The sequence below is a fragment of the Dioscorea cayenensis genome, chromosome 26, assembly GCF_009730915.1.
Source record: "Dioscorea cayenensis subsp. rotundata cultivar TDr96_F1 chromosome 26, TDr96_F1_v2_PseudoChromosome.rev07_lg8_w22 25.fasta, whole genome shotgun sequence".
In the NCBI taxonomy this organism is placed as follows: Eukaryota; Viridiplantae; Streptophyta; class Magnoliopsida; order Dioscoreales; family Dioscoreaceae; genus Dioscorea; species Dioscorea cayenensis.
The window spans coordinates 1,073,603-1,093,228 of NC_052496.1; the positions used below are offsets into that span (position 1 = coordinate 1,073,603).

The 19,626-nt window shown below is 36.9% G+C and overlaps 1 protein-coding gene and 1 pseudogene across 1 annotated transcript; both read right to left on the reverse strand.

The window, feature by feature from the left end:
- Nucleotides 1-174: 174 nt before the first annotated feature.
- On the reverse strand, nt 175-7,460 carry LOC120253113 (annotated as a pseudogene).
- Nucleotides 7,461-8,328: 868 nt separating this feature from the next.
- Nucleotides 8,329-15,165, reverse strand: LOC120253104 (ABC transporter G family member 44-like). Its single transcript, XM_039261386.1, has 23 exons — nt 14,690-15,165; nt 14,454-14,574; nt 14,107-14,280; nt 13,844-14,003; nt 13,673-13,749; nt 13,485-13,538; nt 13,313-13,403; nt 12,893-13,194; nt 12,526-12,807; nt 12,114-12,430; nt 11,844-12,004; nt 11,618-11,721; nt 11,387-11,543; nt 11,155-11,280; nt 10,930-11,069; nt 10,484-10,816; nt 10,109-10,399; nt 9,906-9,989; nt 9,674-9,807; nt 9,351-9,578; nt 9,054-9,225; nt 8,713-8,967; nt 8,329-8,589 (listed from the first exon to the last, which is right to left on the reverse strand). The coding sequence occupies exons 1-23, from the start codon at nt 15,007-15,009 to the stop codon at nt 8,329-8,331; spliced, it is 4,344 nt and encodes a 1,447-aa protein (XP_039117320.1). The 5' UTR covers nt 15,010-15,165.
- Between the last annotated feature and the right edge of the window lie 4,461 nt (nt 15,166-19,626).

Here is a 19,626-nt window from a genome sequence, read left to right on the forward strand (position 1 = left end):
AGACAACTAAAAATGAAAAAAATATATATATATATATATAACAACCAAAACCAACAAGAACACAAGTAAACGCTGGTGGGCAGCGGAACTATATATATTTATATATTTGATGAATCAAATTTCAACTTTATATATATATATATATATATATATATTTGTATTGTATGAGCCAAATGCCACTTTATTTTACCTTATGAATTAGACAAGCAGCTGATTTGGGATTCATTCCCAGTCTACCATTCTTTACTAGTAATTCATGTAGTCATAAAATATTTACATGGAGCAATGGATACCTTATATCAATCCCTGTAAATTTATAAAACTATCTCTTCTGGAAATTGATTGACTTGATTGAATAGGCAAAAATGAAAATAAAGATCACATTGAAACCAATGACAGCGCCTGCAGCTACTCCCAAGAAATCATGCCTGAAGCCAAAATACCTCCTGAGGAATGCCTTAACAGTCTCACCAGTTTCCATAACATCTCCTCTGTCTGAAAATTGAGAAACAAACAATCCATATAAACTCCATCCAACTGGGCATGCCCAATAGTACCATTTCCACCATATTGGAATTCGCTGCAACAACCCAGAAACAAAACATAAAGTTTATTACCATAGTGATTTTATTAGTCAGTAAAAAAAAAAATGTGTGAAAGCTGGTTCAAGTAGAAACTTACTGCCAATGGAGTTACAAAGCCTGCAAAGATATTCCAAATACCATAAAATGCGGCTGCAACTACTGCAGCTATGTCACTATTTGGTGTCAAGGCAATGGCCATCATCCCATAGAATGTGAAGTATAGAAATGAGAAGAACATAAAGAAAAGGAACCAGAAAAATTTCACTGCAGTCCACTCAAAATCGATCATTCGATACACTATGAGACAGTATATAACTGTCTGGAGGAGAACGTACGGAATCTCAATCACAACCTACATATTGTAAAACAGTGTCAAAGACACAGTGGATATATAGAGGAAGTAAAACTAGTAGAGTCTAAATTTCTCACATAAATTGACTGATGAATCAATGTAAGTTTCATCGCAAAGAAACGAAAGGTAAAAGCTTACCTGTGCAAAAGCATATGGTAAAGCAGAATACATTCCTGCACCTTTCTCTCTATAAAGAACTGTCCGTTCAATATCTACTATGGGTTGTACCATTTGGCAATTCTGTACTCCGATGAACATCACTGTAGAAAACATTGATCCCATTGCATTGAATAATTCTTGACGTGTGGTCCTGCATATATATTGCAATTCTTTTAGAATGATGATAAAATTTAGTGCTGTTTTGAGGTAGATTGAAGAAGGTTCAGTGTAAGATACATTTTCGAACCAACCCTCCAAAACATCGTCCCGTACAATAAAGCTGTGATGGTTGTAAAGAACATTCTCATTGCAGTATATTTAGGATTTCGCCAGTATGACATGTGTTGTTTCCATAGGCATATCACACATTGCATAAGGAAGGACTGTGCATACTGACTAGGGAAGTATAGGTCTTTAGAATCTGGGGTAGGTTTGCTCAATTCATTAACCAAAGCTTTATTTCTCCTGCAATATTTGCGAAAAGAAAAAGAAACATAAGCTTGAGTCCGAAATGATACTCCATCACTATTTTGATATTCCCATCACATGATTATGTTCGTCTTACCGGTATAATTCAGATTTTTTGTATATATCAGTGAAGTTGATCCCTAGTTTTTCTTCTTGACCAATGCTTGTTGCCTCTAGCATCCATGTTGCTGGATTATAACCATCCTTTATCTTTGCCACTCCATTTATCCCCTTGACAAAAAGACAATTCAATCCATTGAAAATGACTTCTTAAAGGTTAACGTAGTTCCAATAAATATCTGGCTGGTGATTAACTCTCACCTCAAAGTATTTGATCAGATGACATGAATTCCGCCCCAGTGGACCTACATATATTTCTTCACCACCTCGCTTCAAGAGAAAGAGCTGCAGCAGAATGATAATGAGTTTTACAGTAACAGGATGCAACTGCCATTAAAGATTGATATGCCTAATTTCATTTTCAAGCTACCTCATCAAAAGCTTCAAATATGTCGATGCTTGGCTGGTGAATCGTGCAAACTACCGCCCGTCCAGTGTCAACTGTGTTCCTTACTGTTCTCATAACAATAGCTGCAGCTCTGGCATCAAGTCCAGAGGTCGGCTCATCCATAAATACAATAGAGGGATTGGCAACAAGCTCAACGGCTATTGTCAACCTCTTGCGCTGCTCGGTTGACAGTCCATTCACTCCAGGCAACCCAACCATTGCAAACCTTAAGTTTGCCAGTTCAACAAGCTCCAAGACTTCCTCTATGAACATCTACAATTATAAGATCCAGGAGTCAGTTGCAAAAGTGGAAGTTCTAAATTTCAAAACACTTCATTTCAAGACTAATTAAATTTGAGTTGACACCATCCATTGACATGACCTTGGATGGAAGATGGAGGCAGCTCATAAATGATCCTTCTGAAAATTCAGCATAAGTCTATTTACCTTTCTAGTGGCGAAATCAATTTCAGGATCCAACCGGAGCCATGCAGAGTAAAGTAGAGATTCATATACTGTGACCTGAGGAGAATGAATGTCATTTTGTTCACAGTAACCTGATATGCGAGCAAAAGTGTCCTGCTTCTTTGGATAACCAGATATAGCGATGCTTCCTTCTATATATCCCCCGGTTTTCCTCCCAGCCAGAACATCCATTAGAGTTGTCTTCCCAGCTCCACTGACACCCATTAGTGCTGTGAGAACTCCTGGTCTGAAAGATCCGCTCAATCCATTTAGAAGTTGAAGCCGATTCTCCTTAACACCTTGGGCCTTCATTTCCTGATCATTATTCATCCATTTGGTCATAAATATATTGTTCTAAATTTCATGATTGACGTTACTGAAAGAAGTCTAAAACAGCATGAATGCAATACCGCTGGCATATCCACCGCATACTTGATGTCTGTGAAAGTAATAGAATGAGGAGCAAATGGCAGTACCATGCCCCTCTTCTCATTCTTATTATCTTCTACTACCCTCTTGGTTTGAGTGACCTCTGTGTCATTGGAATTTATCAAAACAATATCAGTGAAAAATAAAGTAATGATGAACAAGTTGATCTCTCTGGTCTCAGGGTGTGAAGCACCATACCAGAGTCACTCTTAACAGATGATGCCGTATTGTCTGTCTTGTCAACACCATCCTCCAATTTATCCTCGGAGACGATTGCCTGTGTCTGTCCTCTTCCAAGTGCTGCAGAAATTTTATGATCATCAATGCATGACGATATATATATATATATATATATATGGAAGCACTGACATGTTGCAGATCAAGTATAAAATGAGACACTTACGCTCAAGATAAGAAAGTGCTAGAGCAAAGAGACCATTGAAGACCAAGATATGTCCCAGCAATGCACCTACACCAATCCAATACCAGTACTTCTGGGGAAATAGTCCACGAGATTTCAGAACTTGAACACCTACTGTTTCTGCAGGCCTAGATAGATCAACCACCTGCAGCACAGAATGTCATGCTTCTTGGGATCAATTCATTTCACCGTGTCACAAAACCTGCATTAGATTATCTTACATGTCTCCATCTTTTTCCCAAGAACTCATTTACGGCAATAGCATTTGTTGCATACATCAATGGTGAGGACCAGTAACCCCAGATCCACCAGCCACTTATATTGTCTGCAAATTAAAGAGAAACGACATGGTCGAATAACCATTAATTAAAATCGAATGCCTTGGAGGTAAAAGAGTTAAAACTTCTTGATGGTTTGAGTTGAGAAGCATGAATGAATGTGCTTTGAGGACAACATCAAGTTCATACCCCGAGATAGAAGGAATCCACCCAGGGCAACAAGGACGAGCTGTGCAAAAGCTCCAAATATTGATGCAGAGACCATCTCCCTTCCCAAAACGGCAAGGAGCCGAAAGAGTCCAAAAGCCATTTGGCTAAGCAGAGTAAATAGAAGAAATTGCCTTAACATTCTGCAGTGATAGAATTTAGAGGTCAGTAACTTACTACTCTAAAATAGCAAAAATGACAAAAAGTCACACATGATTATCATCAAGAAATTCACCTTTCTGTGCTTGGATCAAATCCAACAACATAGTATGTCATTGCAGTCCAAACAGCACATTCCACAAATGATATAGGAATTTTGAGTAGCCATGCAGGCAGTGCATATGCCCATGCTGGATACAAGTGGAGGTCTCTTTGCTTGAAGAAGATGGGAAGTTTCTTGATGCTCATTGGAAGCTCCGCGATTCCATTGAAGAAATGTGTGAGTAGGCCAATAAACAAAACACCCAAATAAACGAATCCATCTTCTACTGTTTCATGGGGCATCTTGGTACGCAAATAGACAGTCATTGTCACAAAAGCAAGCGTGACAAGCTGGAAAGAAGAAAGACATGCAAGATCAGGAAACCAGAAGGTATTAGACTACTAAAACCAATTACCCTTTTAAACTAGAATGATAGATTCATAAGTACTTAATGTACAACTCTTAAAATTCTATGTTTATTCACTGGAGCTTGGTTATTTATGCAGATATATCGCTCTTGAAATTAGATGAGAAAGAACTCACTTGCATGAGTTTGAATATGTAAACAAATGCGTTCCTCTTCATTAGTAGAAACTCCCTCCACATACAGGCCTTAAGTAATTCCATCTTGCTAACACCATACTTTGAGGTTGTTAAAGCTGCAGGGTGGTTCTTGCTCTTGTCAAATGGAGTGCTGAGTTCTTCTTGAAGTGATTGACCGACATGGAAAGATTTATATGCTTCTGCAAATTCCCTCACTGATATAAAGCTGTAAGCTTCATCTCTACACCAGTATTGTTGCTGATCTTTTTTTGATGTTACCTGTTGATGATGTAGACAACAGTTTACAGTTTCACACCAACAACAATTTTGAACTGATCAAAAGAATGCTTTCTGACTAGTTGTGAAGCTGCTTGCTTACCTCTTGCAAGAAATCAGCTATTCCTTTTCTCTCAGGACATCTGAAGCCCATTGATTCAAAGAACTCAATGACATTCTCCCTTGGGCCCTGATACACAATCCGTCCATCCGAGAGGAGGATGATGTCGTCGAAAAGCTCGTAAGTTTCAGGTGCTGGTTGAAGCAGTGAGATTACTGCCGTGCCACCAAGTATATGAACAGACTGCCTAATTGAGTTAATTATCTGGAATGTAGTAGAACTGTCCAGGCCAGTTGATATCTCATCCATGAACAATGCCTTTGCTGGTCCAACAAGCATCTCACCTGGGCAAACAACCAAAATAATTATACTGACATCATCAAAATTCAATCTTTGATAAATCAGTGTGTGGCAACAACTTAAAAGGCCACAAGTTCAGAATGATCCTCTCCATTGTTACCCGTGGTCACACGCTTCCTCTGTCCTCCGGAGATGCCTCTTACCATTGCATCTCCAACCATGGTATCAGCACAAATTTCAAGACCTAGAATCTGTTATTATGTGAATGGAAATTAACTGTAAGATAGTTTGTTTGCAAGCTATAATATGTTCTTCTGTTAAAATAGAATTGGTCAATATGCAATTGCAAGCGTATAAAGGTCAGACCTTCAAGATATAGTCTGTCACAACATCCTCCTGTCCTTTAAGTGATGAAGCCTAAAAGAGAACAATGAATCACATGCATGGAATACACAGCAGGAATTGAGAAAGGGATAATTTGTTTTTTGAAGAGTTGATTTGTATTTTGGAAGCATTTCTAAAGCAAGCGATGAGAATATTTAAATTTGCTTTGACTGGGTATGAGAAGCTCAAATGTCACTGCTCACCTTCATAAAAAGATCAATTTCTTGGTCAGGCGTGATGTTTGCAGCCTTCTCCCTTTTGAAAAGCTCCATCAACATCTTTGTCGAGTTCCGAGGCAATTGCCACCCCAACAGCCAGATAAATAAAATATTCAAATTAAAAAATATGTAGAGAAGAAGAAAGCCTACTGTCTACTGACAGATAGATAGATACATAGATGGAGAGAGAGAGAGAGAGCATATGCATCTGCATCTCTAAAACCTACCTTAACGAGTTCCAATGCCTTGGCATCTTGCAGAAAAAGCAAGGGTTTCTCTAACAGTCATTTGCCCTAGATGCACATCATGCTGGCTAATGTATGCAGAGGTCCTTTGAGGGACAAATTCATTCATCTCATGCCCATTATAGCTCACTCTGCCACAAACCTGCAGTTATAGCCTTGTTCATCCTCTAATGAAACATTTTTCTATTTATAACAGTGGATAAAAATGGATAAATAGATAAATGGCATGCATTAATTAAACAAAGAAGGAATATTTCTGCATTTTGCTATGACCAAAAGAAGACAGATATTTGTTATATTCTTGTCTAATCCAATTTTTTTTTCCATCTCTTCAATTCATGCCTAAACAAACACAGCAATAAATGATAATTTTTCTATAACAGCAACAAGAAAACAATAGGAACAAACTGCTGCACTTGCCTTCAGTGATGAATCAAGTTTCCCAGCCATGGCTAATAACAAGGTAGTCTTTCCTGATCCTGGGGGCCTAGCAGCAGAGTCATCCTACAAAGGACACACTGTTTGTATCATAAAGTGGGGGTGGGGGGAAGAAAAAAAAGAAAAAGATAAAAATAAATTCTTGGATTAATTAACTTGTACTTGCTGTATAGCATACCTGCAAGGCTTAACAATTCCACTGATGTCTTGGAGAACAGAAATGGGTTTCTTTCTACTTGGGATTATATAAAGGTTATGCAAAACCTCCTGCAATATATATTAGCAGAATTCCAAGTAAAAACAGAACACTACTTTTTAACTCATTTGTGTTTTTTAGAGGAAAATAGAAACACACACAAGCTTTTAGATACCTCAATCTTGTTACCAAAAAAATTCAGGACTGTTGGAACACCTCTGCTTCCCACATAAGCTTCTGCAGTTACATTCAAATTCTCAACCTGGACTTCAATTGTTGGTGGCTCATTCTCCACACTAATTAAGAAGAAAGACCAACGAACAAGATCATCATTTCAATACAAAAAAAAAACAAGAAAACATATATACATATAACTCAAACTCAAAAAATACCGTTCCATTCTGTTCTTGAGCTTCAACAAGAACTTCTCATTGTCCTCCTCAGCCACTCTAACCAACCTCTCAATCAAACTCCTCCTATCATTCAACCCAAGGCTCCGGATATCAACCTCTATGATCTCTCCTTCTTTTCCAGTGAGTATTCCTCTTCGTACACGATCATAAGTTGGCAGCTTCTCAAGCGCAGCCCATTTCAATGCCTCATCATCACGGAAACTCGCCTCAGAACAATCACTTCTCGCATCCATGGTCATACAGAGCTTTTCCTCCTCTACTTCTTCTCGGTCTTCAAACTCATGCAAAGCTTGCCATGCAAATGAGGTGGGGAAATGAAGTCATGGAACTTTGTGATTGAGAAGATTATATGTTGTGAGAGTACTATACTTTGGAGAAAGAGTCATCATATTTATGGCGGGTTCCAGGATGGTTTGTTGGAATGGTAGCATAGAGACCGTCCCTGTCTGGTTTGGATGTGTTTCATTTTCATTTGGTTTTATTTTTTTCCTTTTAATTTTAGTTTAAGTACTTAGAAGTCTTGCATTGTTTTCTAGATCTGTCGATTATATGTAGGTAAATGGCGTGTTTGTGTATCTCTGAGTGCATATGGTGGGATTTGGTTTCTGATACGATGACATTGTTGTTGGAGAAGTCTAATCTCCACATGGATCTACTTACTCTTGGAGGTGTATAATTAATATTTATTAATATTATTAATATTATTATCATCATTATAATATTTTTATTAAACTAATATTTTTTAAGCAATTGTGCTTGTGCAGAGCCATCCCCCCTTGGCTTGTGGTGCCTAGCTTTGTGGTGACTCTTTTGTGTTTTTTCTATTCCAGAGTCCAGCCTGGGGACACTCACATTGGATTTGTAAGTAAATCCTAATAAGGGTTGCAGGGATTTTTTGCCTGGTTGTGTTGGGGGCATTTGAGATGGTAATAATAGAAGTTATACAAAGTTGTACGATATGAACTTTTATTTCATTTAGAAAAGAATAATCTCATACATTCTCAATAGCGTATATATATAATACAAAGAAATGGTTACAAGAATCACACCAACAAAATTAAAAATAAAAATAAAAATAAAAATAAAATAAAGATATGTCTTTCCAATCTACAAGACTTATACGGGTGAACAGGGTTGTAATTACTGCTCTTCACAAACTAGTTTGACTGCAGTAAATGCACTCATCTCCTTTGGAAGTTGAGCGTTCTGATGGCCAAGGAAAACAGGACAGCAAAGAGCAAGGTAAATACAACAACCATCACAGCTACCACACCCAAGAAGTCGTGTCGGAACCCAAAGTAGCTCTTTAGGAACTGGTTCACTCTGATATCGCTATTTTCAAAGGTGGTAGTAAGATCTCCAAATTGTGAAGCAACCAGTCCATATAAAGTCCAGGAAACTGGGCATGCCCAGAAGTACCATCTCCACCAAACTGGCATCCTCTGTGTAGTAGAGATGGATAAATCAGTATATTTTTATATCCAACTATGAAACCAAATCTACAGATTTAATCATGTAGCTCTGAAAAAGCAAAAAGAACAACAAAAATTAAACATTGAACTTACAGGTCTTGGGATGATGAAGCCAGAGAAGAGGTTCCAAATTCCATAGAATGCAGAGGAAACAATGGAGGCTACGTTGTAGTTTGGTGTCAAGCCCACTGCCATCATGCCGTAGAATGTAAAGTACAGCAATGTGAAATACATGAAGAACAGATACCAAAAGAACTTGGCAGCAGTCCATTCGAATCCTATCATTGCATATACTAGAATTCCATATACGGATGCTTGGACGAAGACGTAGGGAAACTCAATTGCAACCTGTTGATAGAATAGAAGATAATATGAATGATTAATAACAGCATGCAACATGACAGAATTGGAGATGCTGGTTTTAGAGTAGAAACCTGTCCGAATGCATATGGTAGTGCCGAGTACATCCCAGCAGCTTTTTCTCTGTAGAAGACTGTGCGTTCAACTGAGACAACTGGCTGCACGGATGCAGAATTAGCGACTCCTAGAAACAAGACGGAAGCATACATGGAACCCATTGCATTTATTAGATCCTGTTGCTTCCCCCTGCAATTTGATATTGAATCATCAGAGAACTTTGTCAGCATTGGAGCAAGTTGATTTTCTAAAGAAATTACATCTGCCTCTTTAAATGATGAATAAGTAGGCTTAGAGTTTCGATGATGGCTTACGTTTTTTTGCCCATGTCCCAAAAGACGGTTCCAAATACCAAAGCTATGATCAATGTGAAGAAAAATCTGACTGCAGTGTATGCAGGATTCCTCCAATATGACAAGCGTTGTTTCCACAGACATGCAAGGCACTGCATTATGAAGGGCTGTGAGTACTTGGTTGGGAAATGGAGATCACTTGAGCCCGGAGGAGGTATGCTCAGCTCTTTAATCAAAGCTTTGTTCCTCCTGCAATTGAAGAATATATATATGCCTTTAGTATTTATATTCATATAGTCTGGAATGTGAAACATCTTGAGGAGCTAAAATTAGCGGCTACTCACTGAAATAATTCTGAGTTCTTGTAAACATCAGTAAAATTGACACCTAGTATCTCCTCCTGTGCTTGTGTGGTTACTTCCAACATCCATGTAGCTGGATTATAACCGTCTTTTATCTTGCTCACCCCTTCAATACCCTAGAGCAACAAACAGCCAAACTAGGTGTGTTATAAACTGCTTGAGAGAATTAATCTATGAAAAGTTCAACCTCTATCATACGTTCATGTTTCCTTACCTCAAAATACTCAATTAGATGACAAGAATGGCGCCCAAGCGGACCTACATAAATCTCTTGTCCTCCTCTCTTCATTAGGAAAAGCTGCAGACATAAGGAGCATTAGAATCATGCAAATTCAAATTACTGGTTCTCCAGGATGGACATTGCTACTCATTGGTCACCACAAGAAGCAATAGTACATAAACAAGAAAAAGCCTCACCTCATCAAAAGCTTCAAATATGTCAATGCTAGGCTGGTGAATAGTACATACAACAGTTCTTCCAGTGTCGACAGTGTTCCTCACGGTTCTCATAACAATTGCTGCAGCTCTTGCATCAAGTCCAGAAGTAGGTTCATCCATGAATATAATTGAGGGATTAGCAACAAGCTCAACCGCGATGGTCAACCTTTTGCGCTGCTCTGTTGATAGCCCATTTACGCCAGGTAATCCAACCAAGGCTTCCTTCAGTGGTGTTAGCTCCACTAGCTCCATGACCTCGTCAATGAACATCTGCACCCAATAGTTTTACTGGTCAGTTTACACATTGACAGTGTGGACACACCACAAAGGTTGTTTCACGTCACTAAGCACTACCTTTCCGGTTTTAGAATCAACTTCAGCGGGAAGCCTAAGCCATGCAGAGTATACAAGAGACTCATAAACTGTGACATAGGGAGAGTGAATATCGTTCTGTTCACAGTATCCTGATATGCGAGCGAACGTTTCTTGCTTCTTTGGATAGCCTGATACAGTAATGTTTCCTTCAATGTATCCACCGGTTTTTCTGCCAGCCAACACATCCATCAGAGTTGTCTTGCCAGCTCCACTGACACCCATCAAAGCAGTGAGCACCCCTGGCCTGAAAGATCCGCTTACACCCTTCAAGAGCTCCAATTTGTCTTCCACAATGCCTTCTGCTTTCATTTCCTATTGAGTTTTTGGCAATGAAGTCATTAGTCTTTATTCTGAGAAACAATTATGCCATAGAAATCCTAATTGAATGCAACTGTCAAGCAGACTGCTATGTGAAAAGAAGTTACCTCTGGCATGTCAACAGAGTATCTTATTTCATCAAATGTTATTGATTGTGGTGTGAATGGAAGGACCATTCCTTTCTTGTTTGCATTGGAATCAATGTCTGTGGGGGACGAGGTTTGCCTTGTTGAGTTATTAACTATACCTGTAGTCATAAAGACACTTGAATCAGATCAAGCAACCAAGAAATAAAAACAAACTAAGGAGCTACATAGATTTGCACAGCTTACTTCCAGATGCAGAGGTGTTTCCAGAGCGCCTTCCTCTGGATGATAGTTCAATCATCTCACCAGTTAAATTTAAGTGTTTCTCTTTCAGTGTCTCCTCTGATATAGACTGTTGGTTTTTCCCGAGAGCTGCGAGTGTTAGACAGATTGATTATGAGTAACCATGTTCAATTTTTGCACTTTGATTTATGCCTATAAGAAAATTTTATGCCTAAGCAGTAATAAGACCACTCACGTTTGAGAAAGTCGAGAGCCATGGTAAAAAAAGCATTGAATAACACCACATAGCCAAGCAATGCAGCGAAACCAATCCAGTACCATTTTGCCTCAGTAAACATTCCACGAGATTCTAGGACTTCCACTCCCAGTGCCTTTGATGATCCATTAAGGACCTGCAACAAAATATAAGAAGACATGCATGAGCTAATTTTCTCTAGCAAGCCACTGTGATTCTTATGTTTCTTACTTTGCTCCAACTGTGTCCAAGGAATTCATTTGTGGAAATTGCATTCTGGGCATACATCAGTGGTGATACCCAGTAACCCCAAATCCACCACTTCTTGATATTATCTGTCAAAGAGACAAGTGATGAGGATTTAGCCTATAGAAAGCAGTAATTTTAGCCATATAGTGGATTTAAACATAGTACTGCTTGGGAAATCTACTCTAACATAGCAAGTTATAATGCATACCATGCTTGAGGATGAATCCACCCAATATTATCATGATAAGCAAAGTGAAGGCTGATAATGTATTTGCAACAACCAGGTCTCTGCCTACAACTGAAACAAAACGGAACAAGCCTGAAGCCATCTGATTGAGGACTAGAAGCAGCAGATATTGCTTGAACAGCCTGTGAGGAGGGTAGTGTTGCTAAAGTTAGATTTGAATAAGATGCAGAGGGATGGTTTGAAATGATGCATAGAATAGGATATGAATGTGCCAGGACGAAATATTCTCACCTTGCTGCGCTTGGATCAAATCCGATGACATAGTAATTAATGAAGACCCACACACCAACTTCCACAAAAGAAATTGGAATTTTCAGTATCCATGATGGCAAAGCATAAGCCCATGCAGGATAGAAGAGGTAGTCTCTTTGTTTGAAGAACACAGGGAGCTTCATAATGGTTAGACCAAGTTCTGAAAAACCATTGAACATGAGCATCACAATTGAGAAGAACAGTGCCCCCAAATATATCCCTCCATCAGTTGTTGAGTCACGGTGCATGTTTGTTCGGAAGAACAATGTCATTGTGATGATTCCCATGAGCAAGAGCTGTAATCAACAATTTGAGGATATTTAGCTTTGAGGCATGGAACATGTCACAAATTTAAGCACAGCAGTGTTGACAAAGGGAGTTCATTACTCACTTGAAAAGCCCGGAAGGCATAGACGAATGAGTTACGTTTCATCAGAAGCAGTTCTCTATCGGTGCAGGCCTTCAAAAGTTCCATCTTGCCAACTCCATATTTTGATGTTGTCAAAGCAGCCGGGTGGCTCTTACTCTTGTCAAATGGTTCAGCAAGTTCTCTTTCTAGTTTCTTGCCAACATGAAACGAGAGAAAGGCTTCTGAAAATTCTTTTACAGGCACATACCGATAAGGTTCATTATGCCTTGACCAGTATTGCTGCTGGTCTTTCCTTGATGTCACCTGATGATCCCCAAAAGAATTAGTTTTATGAACTGTGCCAAGAATTGGACATCAGAAAGAAATCCAAGTGGATTATAAAACATACTTCTTGCAAGAAGTCTGCCACGCCTTTCCTCACAGGGCATTTGAACCCCATAGATTCAAAGAACTCAAGCACATTCTCTCGGGGTCCTTGGTAAACAATCAGCCCATCTGAGAGAAGAATTATATCATCAAACAGATCATACGTCTCAGGTGCAGGCTGGAGCAAGGAGATGACTGCTGTTCCACCAAGAATGTGAATGGACTGTCGGATAGAATTCACAATCTGGTATGTTGTTGAACTATCTAAACCAGTGGAAATCTCATCCATGAAAAGTGCTCGTGCTGGTCCAACAACCATCTCACCTGGAAAAGAATCGAAGAGCCAGAATATCAGCATGGAGGAAATAGAACCCCACCAACATATTGAAGAATGCAAGCATATGAATGTTAGTCCATCAGCCTTGGCAAGTGTTTGTGATACCTGTCGTGACACGCTTCTTTTGGCCTCCAGATATACCCCTCAGCATCTCATCTCCTACCATGGTATCAGCACATATATCTAACCCCAAAAGCTGTAACCATTTTCACATTTAGATAAGAAAATAATTGGATGCAAGGAGTAACATCTTGAAGAATATCACATATACACATACCTTGAGTGTATAATCCGTGATGACACTTGTTTCTTGTCCTTCCATAGCAGCTGCCTGCAGAAGCAGCAACAATATTTTCATGACCAACCATCTTTGATTAAATCCAAGACAGCGAATAAAATCTCAAGCATTAACACAAATCAGAATTCCAACAACAAGACTTGCTGCTGATAAAACTCTGAACTTACCTTCATGAAAACATCAAGATCAGGGTCTGGCTTGATATTCGCTTCCTTCTCCCTTCTTGATAGCTCTGTTAGCATATCTGTACATTGTTGCAGAAATGATTAATTCCCATCTTAACTGGTAGAGAATCACAGATAACAAACCCGAACTCAATTAGGTCAGGTGACACTCACCATAACGAGTGCCTACTCCTTGACATCTCGCAGAGAATGCTAAGGTTTCCCTCACTGTCATCTCTCCTATATGAAGATCATGTTGGCCGATATATGCTGCTGTCCTCTGAGCCACAAACTCATGCATTCCATGGCCATTATAAGTCACCTTTCCAGTTACCTGTTCCCATTGCACAAGTTGCACATGAAGCTCCAATTCACCAACAAACAAGAGGATTTTGAAACTTAGGAATAAAATCTACAAAAAGTGAGAAGCTATTGACCTTGAGTTCAGAGTCTAGCTTTCCAGCCAGAGCCAACAACAATGTGGTTTTTCCTGAGCCTGGAGGACCCAGGAGCAATGTCATTCTACGAGGTTTGATAATTCCACTAACATCATTAAGGATGTTGATCGACCTTTTCTTGTTTGGCAATACATGGAGGAAATTGAGAAGTGCCTTCAAATTAACACAGCAAAATCAAAATCAAAACAAAATAATAAAAAAATAAATTAAATAAATTAAAATTTTCAAGCAGATAACTACTACATGTAAAGCGATCCCCAAACATTAGTTTCTAAAATCAAGACATTTAAAAAAATTTATGCATAACATAACAATGTTGTGATTACCTCCACTGCGTTGAGCGCGAAATTGATGGCCGATGGCAATCCTCTGTTTCCCACATAAGCTTCTGCATCAATGCTGAGGTGCTCATAGCGCACTTCAATTGTTGGCAAATCAAGCCCCACTCTATAAACATCAAAGATAAACAAATTTACAATCAACAACAACAACAACAAAGGTTTCTAATTTGCCAATATATAAAAAAAGTTTTTTTTAAGAAAGAAAGAAAGAAATAGATTACCTATCAATCCGATCCTTGAGCTTCAACAAGAACTTTTCATTATCCTCCTCTGCGACACGAACCAATCTATCAAGCAAATGAGTTCGTTCTTGAATGCCAAGGTTGTTAACATCCACCTCCTTACGTTCTCCAGCAGCGGAAGTGAGTATACCCCTGCGAACTCTATCATAGGTTGGGAGCTTCTCAAGAGCCGCCCACTTGAGAGCTTCTTCATCATCGTCATCCCTCGATGATCTGGAGAAGATATCATCTCCTCTCCTCCAAATGGAGGAGCTATTGAGCCTCATGCTCCCAGCTCTAATTGTATCTCCAAACTCCATTCCTCCTCCTCCTCCTCCTCTCCAAAATCTCCAATGCCTTCTAAACCTCCAACAAACAACTAAAATTAAAAATAGAGAAACAAGAAGAAGAAGTTGTTGTTGTTATTCTTGTTCTCTCAGTTTCTAAAGAGAATTTACAAACAAAATGAAGAGAAAGTTGGGTTGGTGATGTTCAAGGAAAAGAAAAGAAAGGCTTTAAATAGAAAGAGAGAAGAAATCATCAATGGAAAGAGAAAAGGTGGCGGCTTCCAGAAATCCAACCCACCAGCCTCGTGGGTCAAATAAGTCGGTCAGAGGTCAGCCATGTACACATGTAACTGTTGATTTATTATTCATTATTTTATTTAAGTATCTTCCTGGAAACCCTCATAATTTACTGTGTGTTCATTATTCTGTATTATTTAATATATAATAATATAATAGTAATTATTAAATATTAAAGATGGAACGCCATGACTTGATTGATGGAAATAATTTTTTGAGACCCAGAGCCGTGAAATAATAAACAATTCGGATTATTAGGAAACGTGACATATGACTACAGACTACTACTAGAAGAAGGTAGGGTCAGGCTTGACCACATGAACAATGGGAATAATATGCTAATAAAAGAAAAATATATATATATATATATATTATATTATCATTGGGAATCTAGAAAGAGGGGTAACCCGGTAAGGAATGGAGGGCTCCTTACCTTAGCAAGTTCCAAGGTGCCTTGAAGAGCAATGTATCAGTATCGTAGAAGAAAGAGGGAAGGAAGACTAGTCTTGGGCTTGGATGAAGAGGTACTCCTATTCTTCACTTGAGTTTTGCTTCCATATATTCTTTTTCTCATTTTCTAAATTAATTAGAGAACATTAATTTGAAAGTAAATGATAGAAAAATGCTATCATTTTTACGTGTTAGTAAGTTGAAATACATTTATCATTCTTTGGATGTTGAATGATAATATGAGATTTATAACCATATAGATAAATGCATTTTTTTTTCAAAAAAAAGATAATACTATTTTTCGCTTATATCATTTTGTTTGGTGTGCCGTGTGCCCAACTCTTCTTGTATTGATCTTCATGTTATTGTTTTTTAAAGTGCATTTAATTGTTTTTTTTTTGAAAATTATTTGATTGATTGTATATTTTCATGTAAAATGTACTGCAATATCCTATAATCCTTTTTTTTTTCCAAGCATTTGTAAAGCCGTTCTTGAATGAGTTGTCACCTAAAAGGAATGGAATGTGCTTATATATTCATAACAAATATTGGAATTTTTGATATATTCTTTTTTAATAGACTAATGTCCCAGATATTTATAAATAGTTATATATTTTTCAACTTTGATAAATAGTCATGATCTTAATTACAAAAGAAGTTAAAATCGCTTTTTTAATTTGAAGTGGTTTATCCACCTTTTAAAAAAAAAAATTGGTATTTTATTTGGCAGTTGGACAATGATGATTTATTTACTTCAACCTTAACTCAATTTATAAGAAGTGTACTCATAAATAAAAATATTATATCATCATGCTATTATTGTAATAGAGTAAGTGTGATTAACTATGTAAAAAACAATAAAGGAGTTGACCCTCTTCTTAAATATAGTTAAAAATTTAAAATGTGCATATTGAGTGATTTATCTCCAAAAGTTATTCTATATAAAATGAAAATTTCAAATTATTATCAAGCTTTTTGTGTACGAGTCCATCTTCATTCTTCAATCACAATCTCATCAATAACCTTTGAAACCTAAAATTAATAGAGCAGTCAGTGTACCATGGACAAATGACTCTCCTCTAGTAATTTTTTCCTGAAAACTATGTCTTTTGCCCACACCTGTCATTGAGTATTTATCGGGTTATTTAATGACTTTTTACAGTTACAGCGTGTATCCCAATTTTGCTCTTCATTTTTTTTAAATTGTTTCATATATATATATTTTTTTAAAAAGTGGATAAACCACTTCAATTAAAGGCAAAAAGTACTACTAACCCTCAGAACGAGGGACAAACAACAAGCCACGAAGAGTGGAACAAAAATAAAAAAAAACACAATAACCAACAAAACAGGGATAAAAATTGTTTCATTGTCTCATGCATATGTGTTTGTTTGTTTATTTATTTAATTTTTAATAAAGTAGATAAATCACATATTTTATTCAAATGGAAAAAAAAAAAATCAACAAAGAAAAAATTGTTAAAACAATTAATTTTTGATTTGTGTGCAAATCCAAACCCTTATCGGTAGGTGTGCACATTGATCGAACAATTTAATTTTGGGCTTGTGTGAAAATCTTCGCATGCATGCAGCATTTGTCAAAAACATAATAAATAAATAATAACTTTTTTTTGTTAATAACAATAATATCACAGATATCAATCACATTTGACCATCTCTTTCACAGTAAAGTAGAATTTGCTCTCATGAGAGGTCAGAGGCTTTGGGTTAAAAAAATTAGTTTAAACAAATCACAAGACATGAGATCAAGCTCACAAAAAAAAGAGGTCCTAACCATGAAGAGAAAACCAACCATGATGGAGACAAATAAACATACAATTTTACTTTAAAAAAAAATAATCAAGGATTTAATATACATTTGACAGTGAAACCAAACAACTTCACAGATGAAAAATTTAAAACTTGGGTTGTTGACAAATTAATTGGAAACCTCTTTCAGATTAGAATGTCTTCGGTGTTTGTTGTTAGGCATGAATGTTTTTAAGTTATCTTAAATCAAAACTGTTTTCTTGGTCCAAAACTTTGGATTAATTTAGTCTTCGTCTATCTAGATGTACAGTGATATATATATATAAGAAAGTGGGACTGGCCCCCACGGCTCTACGTGAAAGAGAAGACCTTATGGGGAGGAGGGCCACGTTATCATCATTCATTTATTTGAGGGGAGATCACTTCTAGAAGGTTAATTTATTATTATTATTATTAAATAATTGAGTTGCTGGGTACTATGAACCTGTATATAATGGAATTAAAAACGAATAAATAAAAGGAAACATTACGGGATCCATGCACGTGGTTAACACAATAATTTGCGGGTAACCTATCTAGAATGCACCAAAGAGAAATATTTATTTATTTATTTATTTCAATAAAAAAGATAAATCACAAAAACCATAAAAGAGAAATATTGTATAATTTTCGATAGCCATGAAAGCCAACATTCCCAAATTTAATAATCCTATGATTTATCCGGTTTGGGACAAAGACAAAGAATTTATATATGTTTGCAATTTTTGGTCTTTTAGAGTTTATATTTTTTGAACTATGATAATAAAACAATCAAAACTAGTAATAAGATAAGAATATCATCAAAATTAAATTTATTTATTTTTTATATTATTAAAATAATTTTTTTATAATTTGTACATTATTGAATTTATTATTATTGACTAAAATCACTTGGTTCGAATGGTTAATGATACTATTTTTAGTCAAAATCTTTTTTGTTTTTGTGTAAGTGTTTGTATTTTTAATGAAAAAATAAATATAAATCTTAGCTCAAGATATAAATAAATTAAAATATTAATGTATTATCTACACATGCATGGCATGTGGGAATGGTTTGTTCATTCTACATTAAAAAAAGTTGGAAGGAGTTGAAGACTTTGGGGCTGGATATGTTTCAATGTTTAGGGGTATTGTGATTTTTATGGTGTGATGGTGGTTTCTAGAAGATCACGCCAGTGCATTTAATTTGTGTGTACATATATACAATTTTCTCTTGCAAATTTCAAATGTTTAGTGATACCAATAAATATAGTTTATCCGAGTTTTTCTTTGAAAAAAAAGGTGTTGGTTGGTGGAGGTTAGTATTTTATTCAAAGTGATGAAAGTAATTGGAAGGTTACATATATGCAAACAAAATTGTGACTTGTGAGAATATATAATTTGAGTAGCAGAGCAGCCTGAGGCTTTTCAAAAAAAGGTTGCTGAAAATTCAAAGGCTACAAAACCTTGTGACTAGTTATTCCAGGGCTATTGATATTCAGCCAGCCAAAGACCTTCTGGTAACTACAAAATAGGTAATTGGGATTTATCAGCCACCAATTGAGTGTTGATGCATTGAAGTTTGTTTGACTCCGTTTTTATTTTTTATTTTTTTTTGTTTTGTAAACGATTCACATTGACATGTCAAGCTTCAACTTAATAATGATATAAATCATAAAGTCATTGATTCTAGAATGTCCTTTTTCTTATAATTTGATAGTTTCTGTCGTTTTATAAACAATCAGCGTGTTTTTAAAATGTTTTTTTTTTATTTTTTTAAAAAAGTGGATAAACCACTAATATTAAAAAGAAGATAAAGAGTACAAAATATCCACTAGATGTGGAAAACACAAACAAACACGGCAACAACGAGGTAGAGGAAAAGATAAGATAAAAAAAGATAAGATGACGACGAAAATCACTCCCGCAGAAGTGGATGAGCATCAGCCTATTCCCCCAAAAGCTCCGGACCTCTCACACTGATTTGTCGACCACCGGGGATGTGGACATGAGGCTCTATCATCTCCAGAGAGCAACAAACGCTAGTGTCAAAGACTTCCAGATACACAATCTTGTTTTTGGGCCTACCAAAAGATGAAAATAAGGCCCCAACCA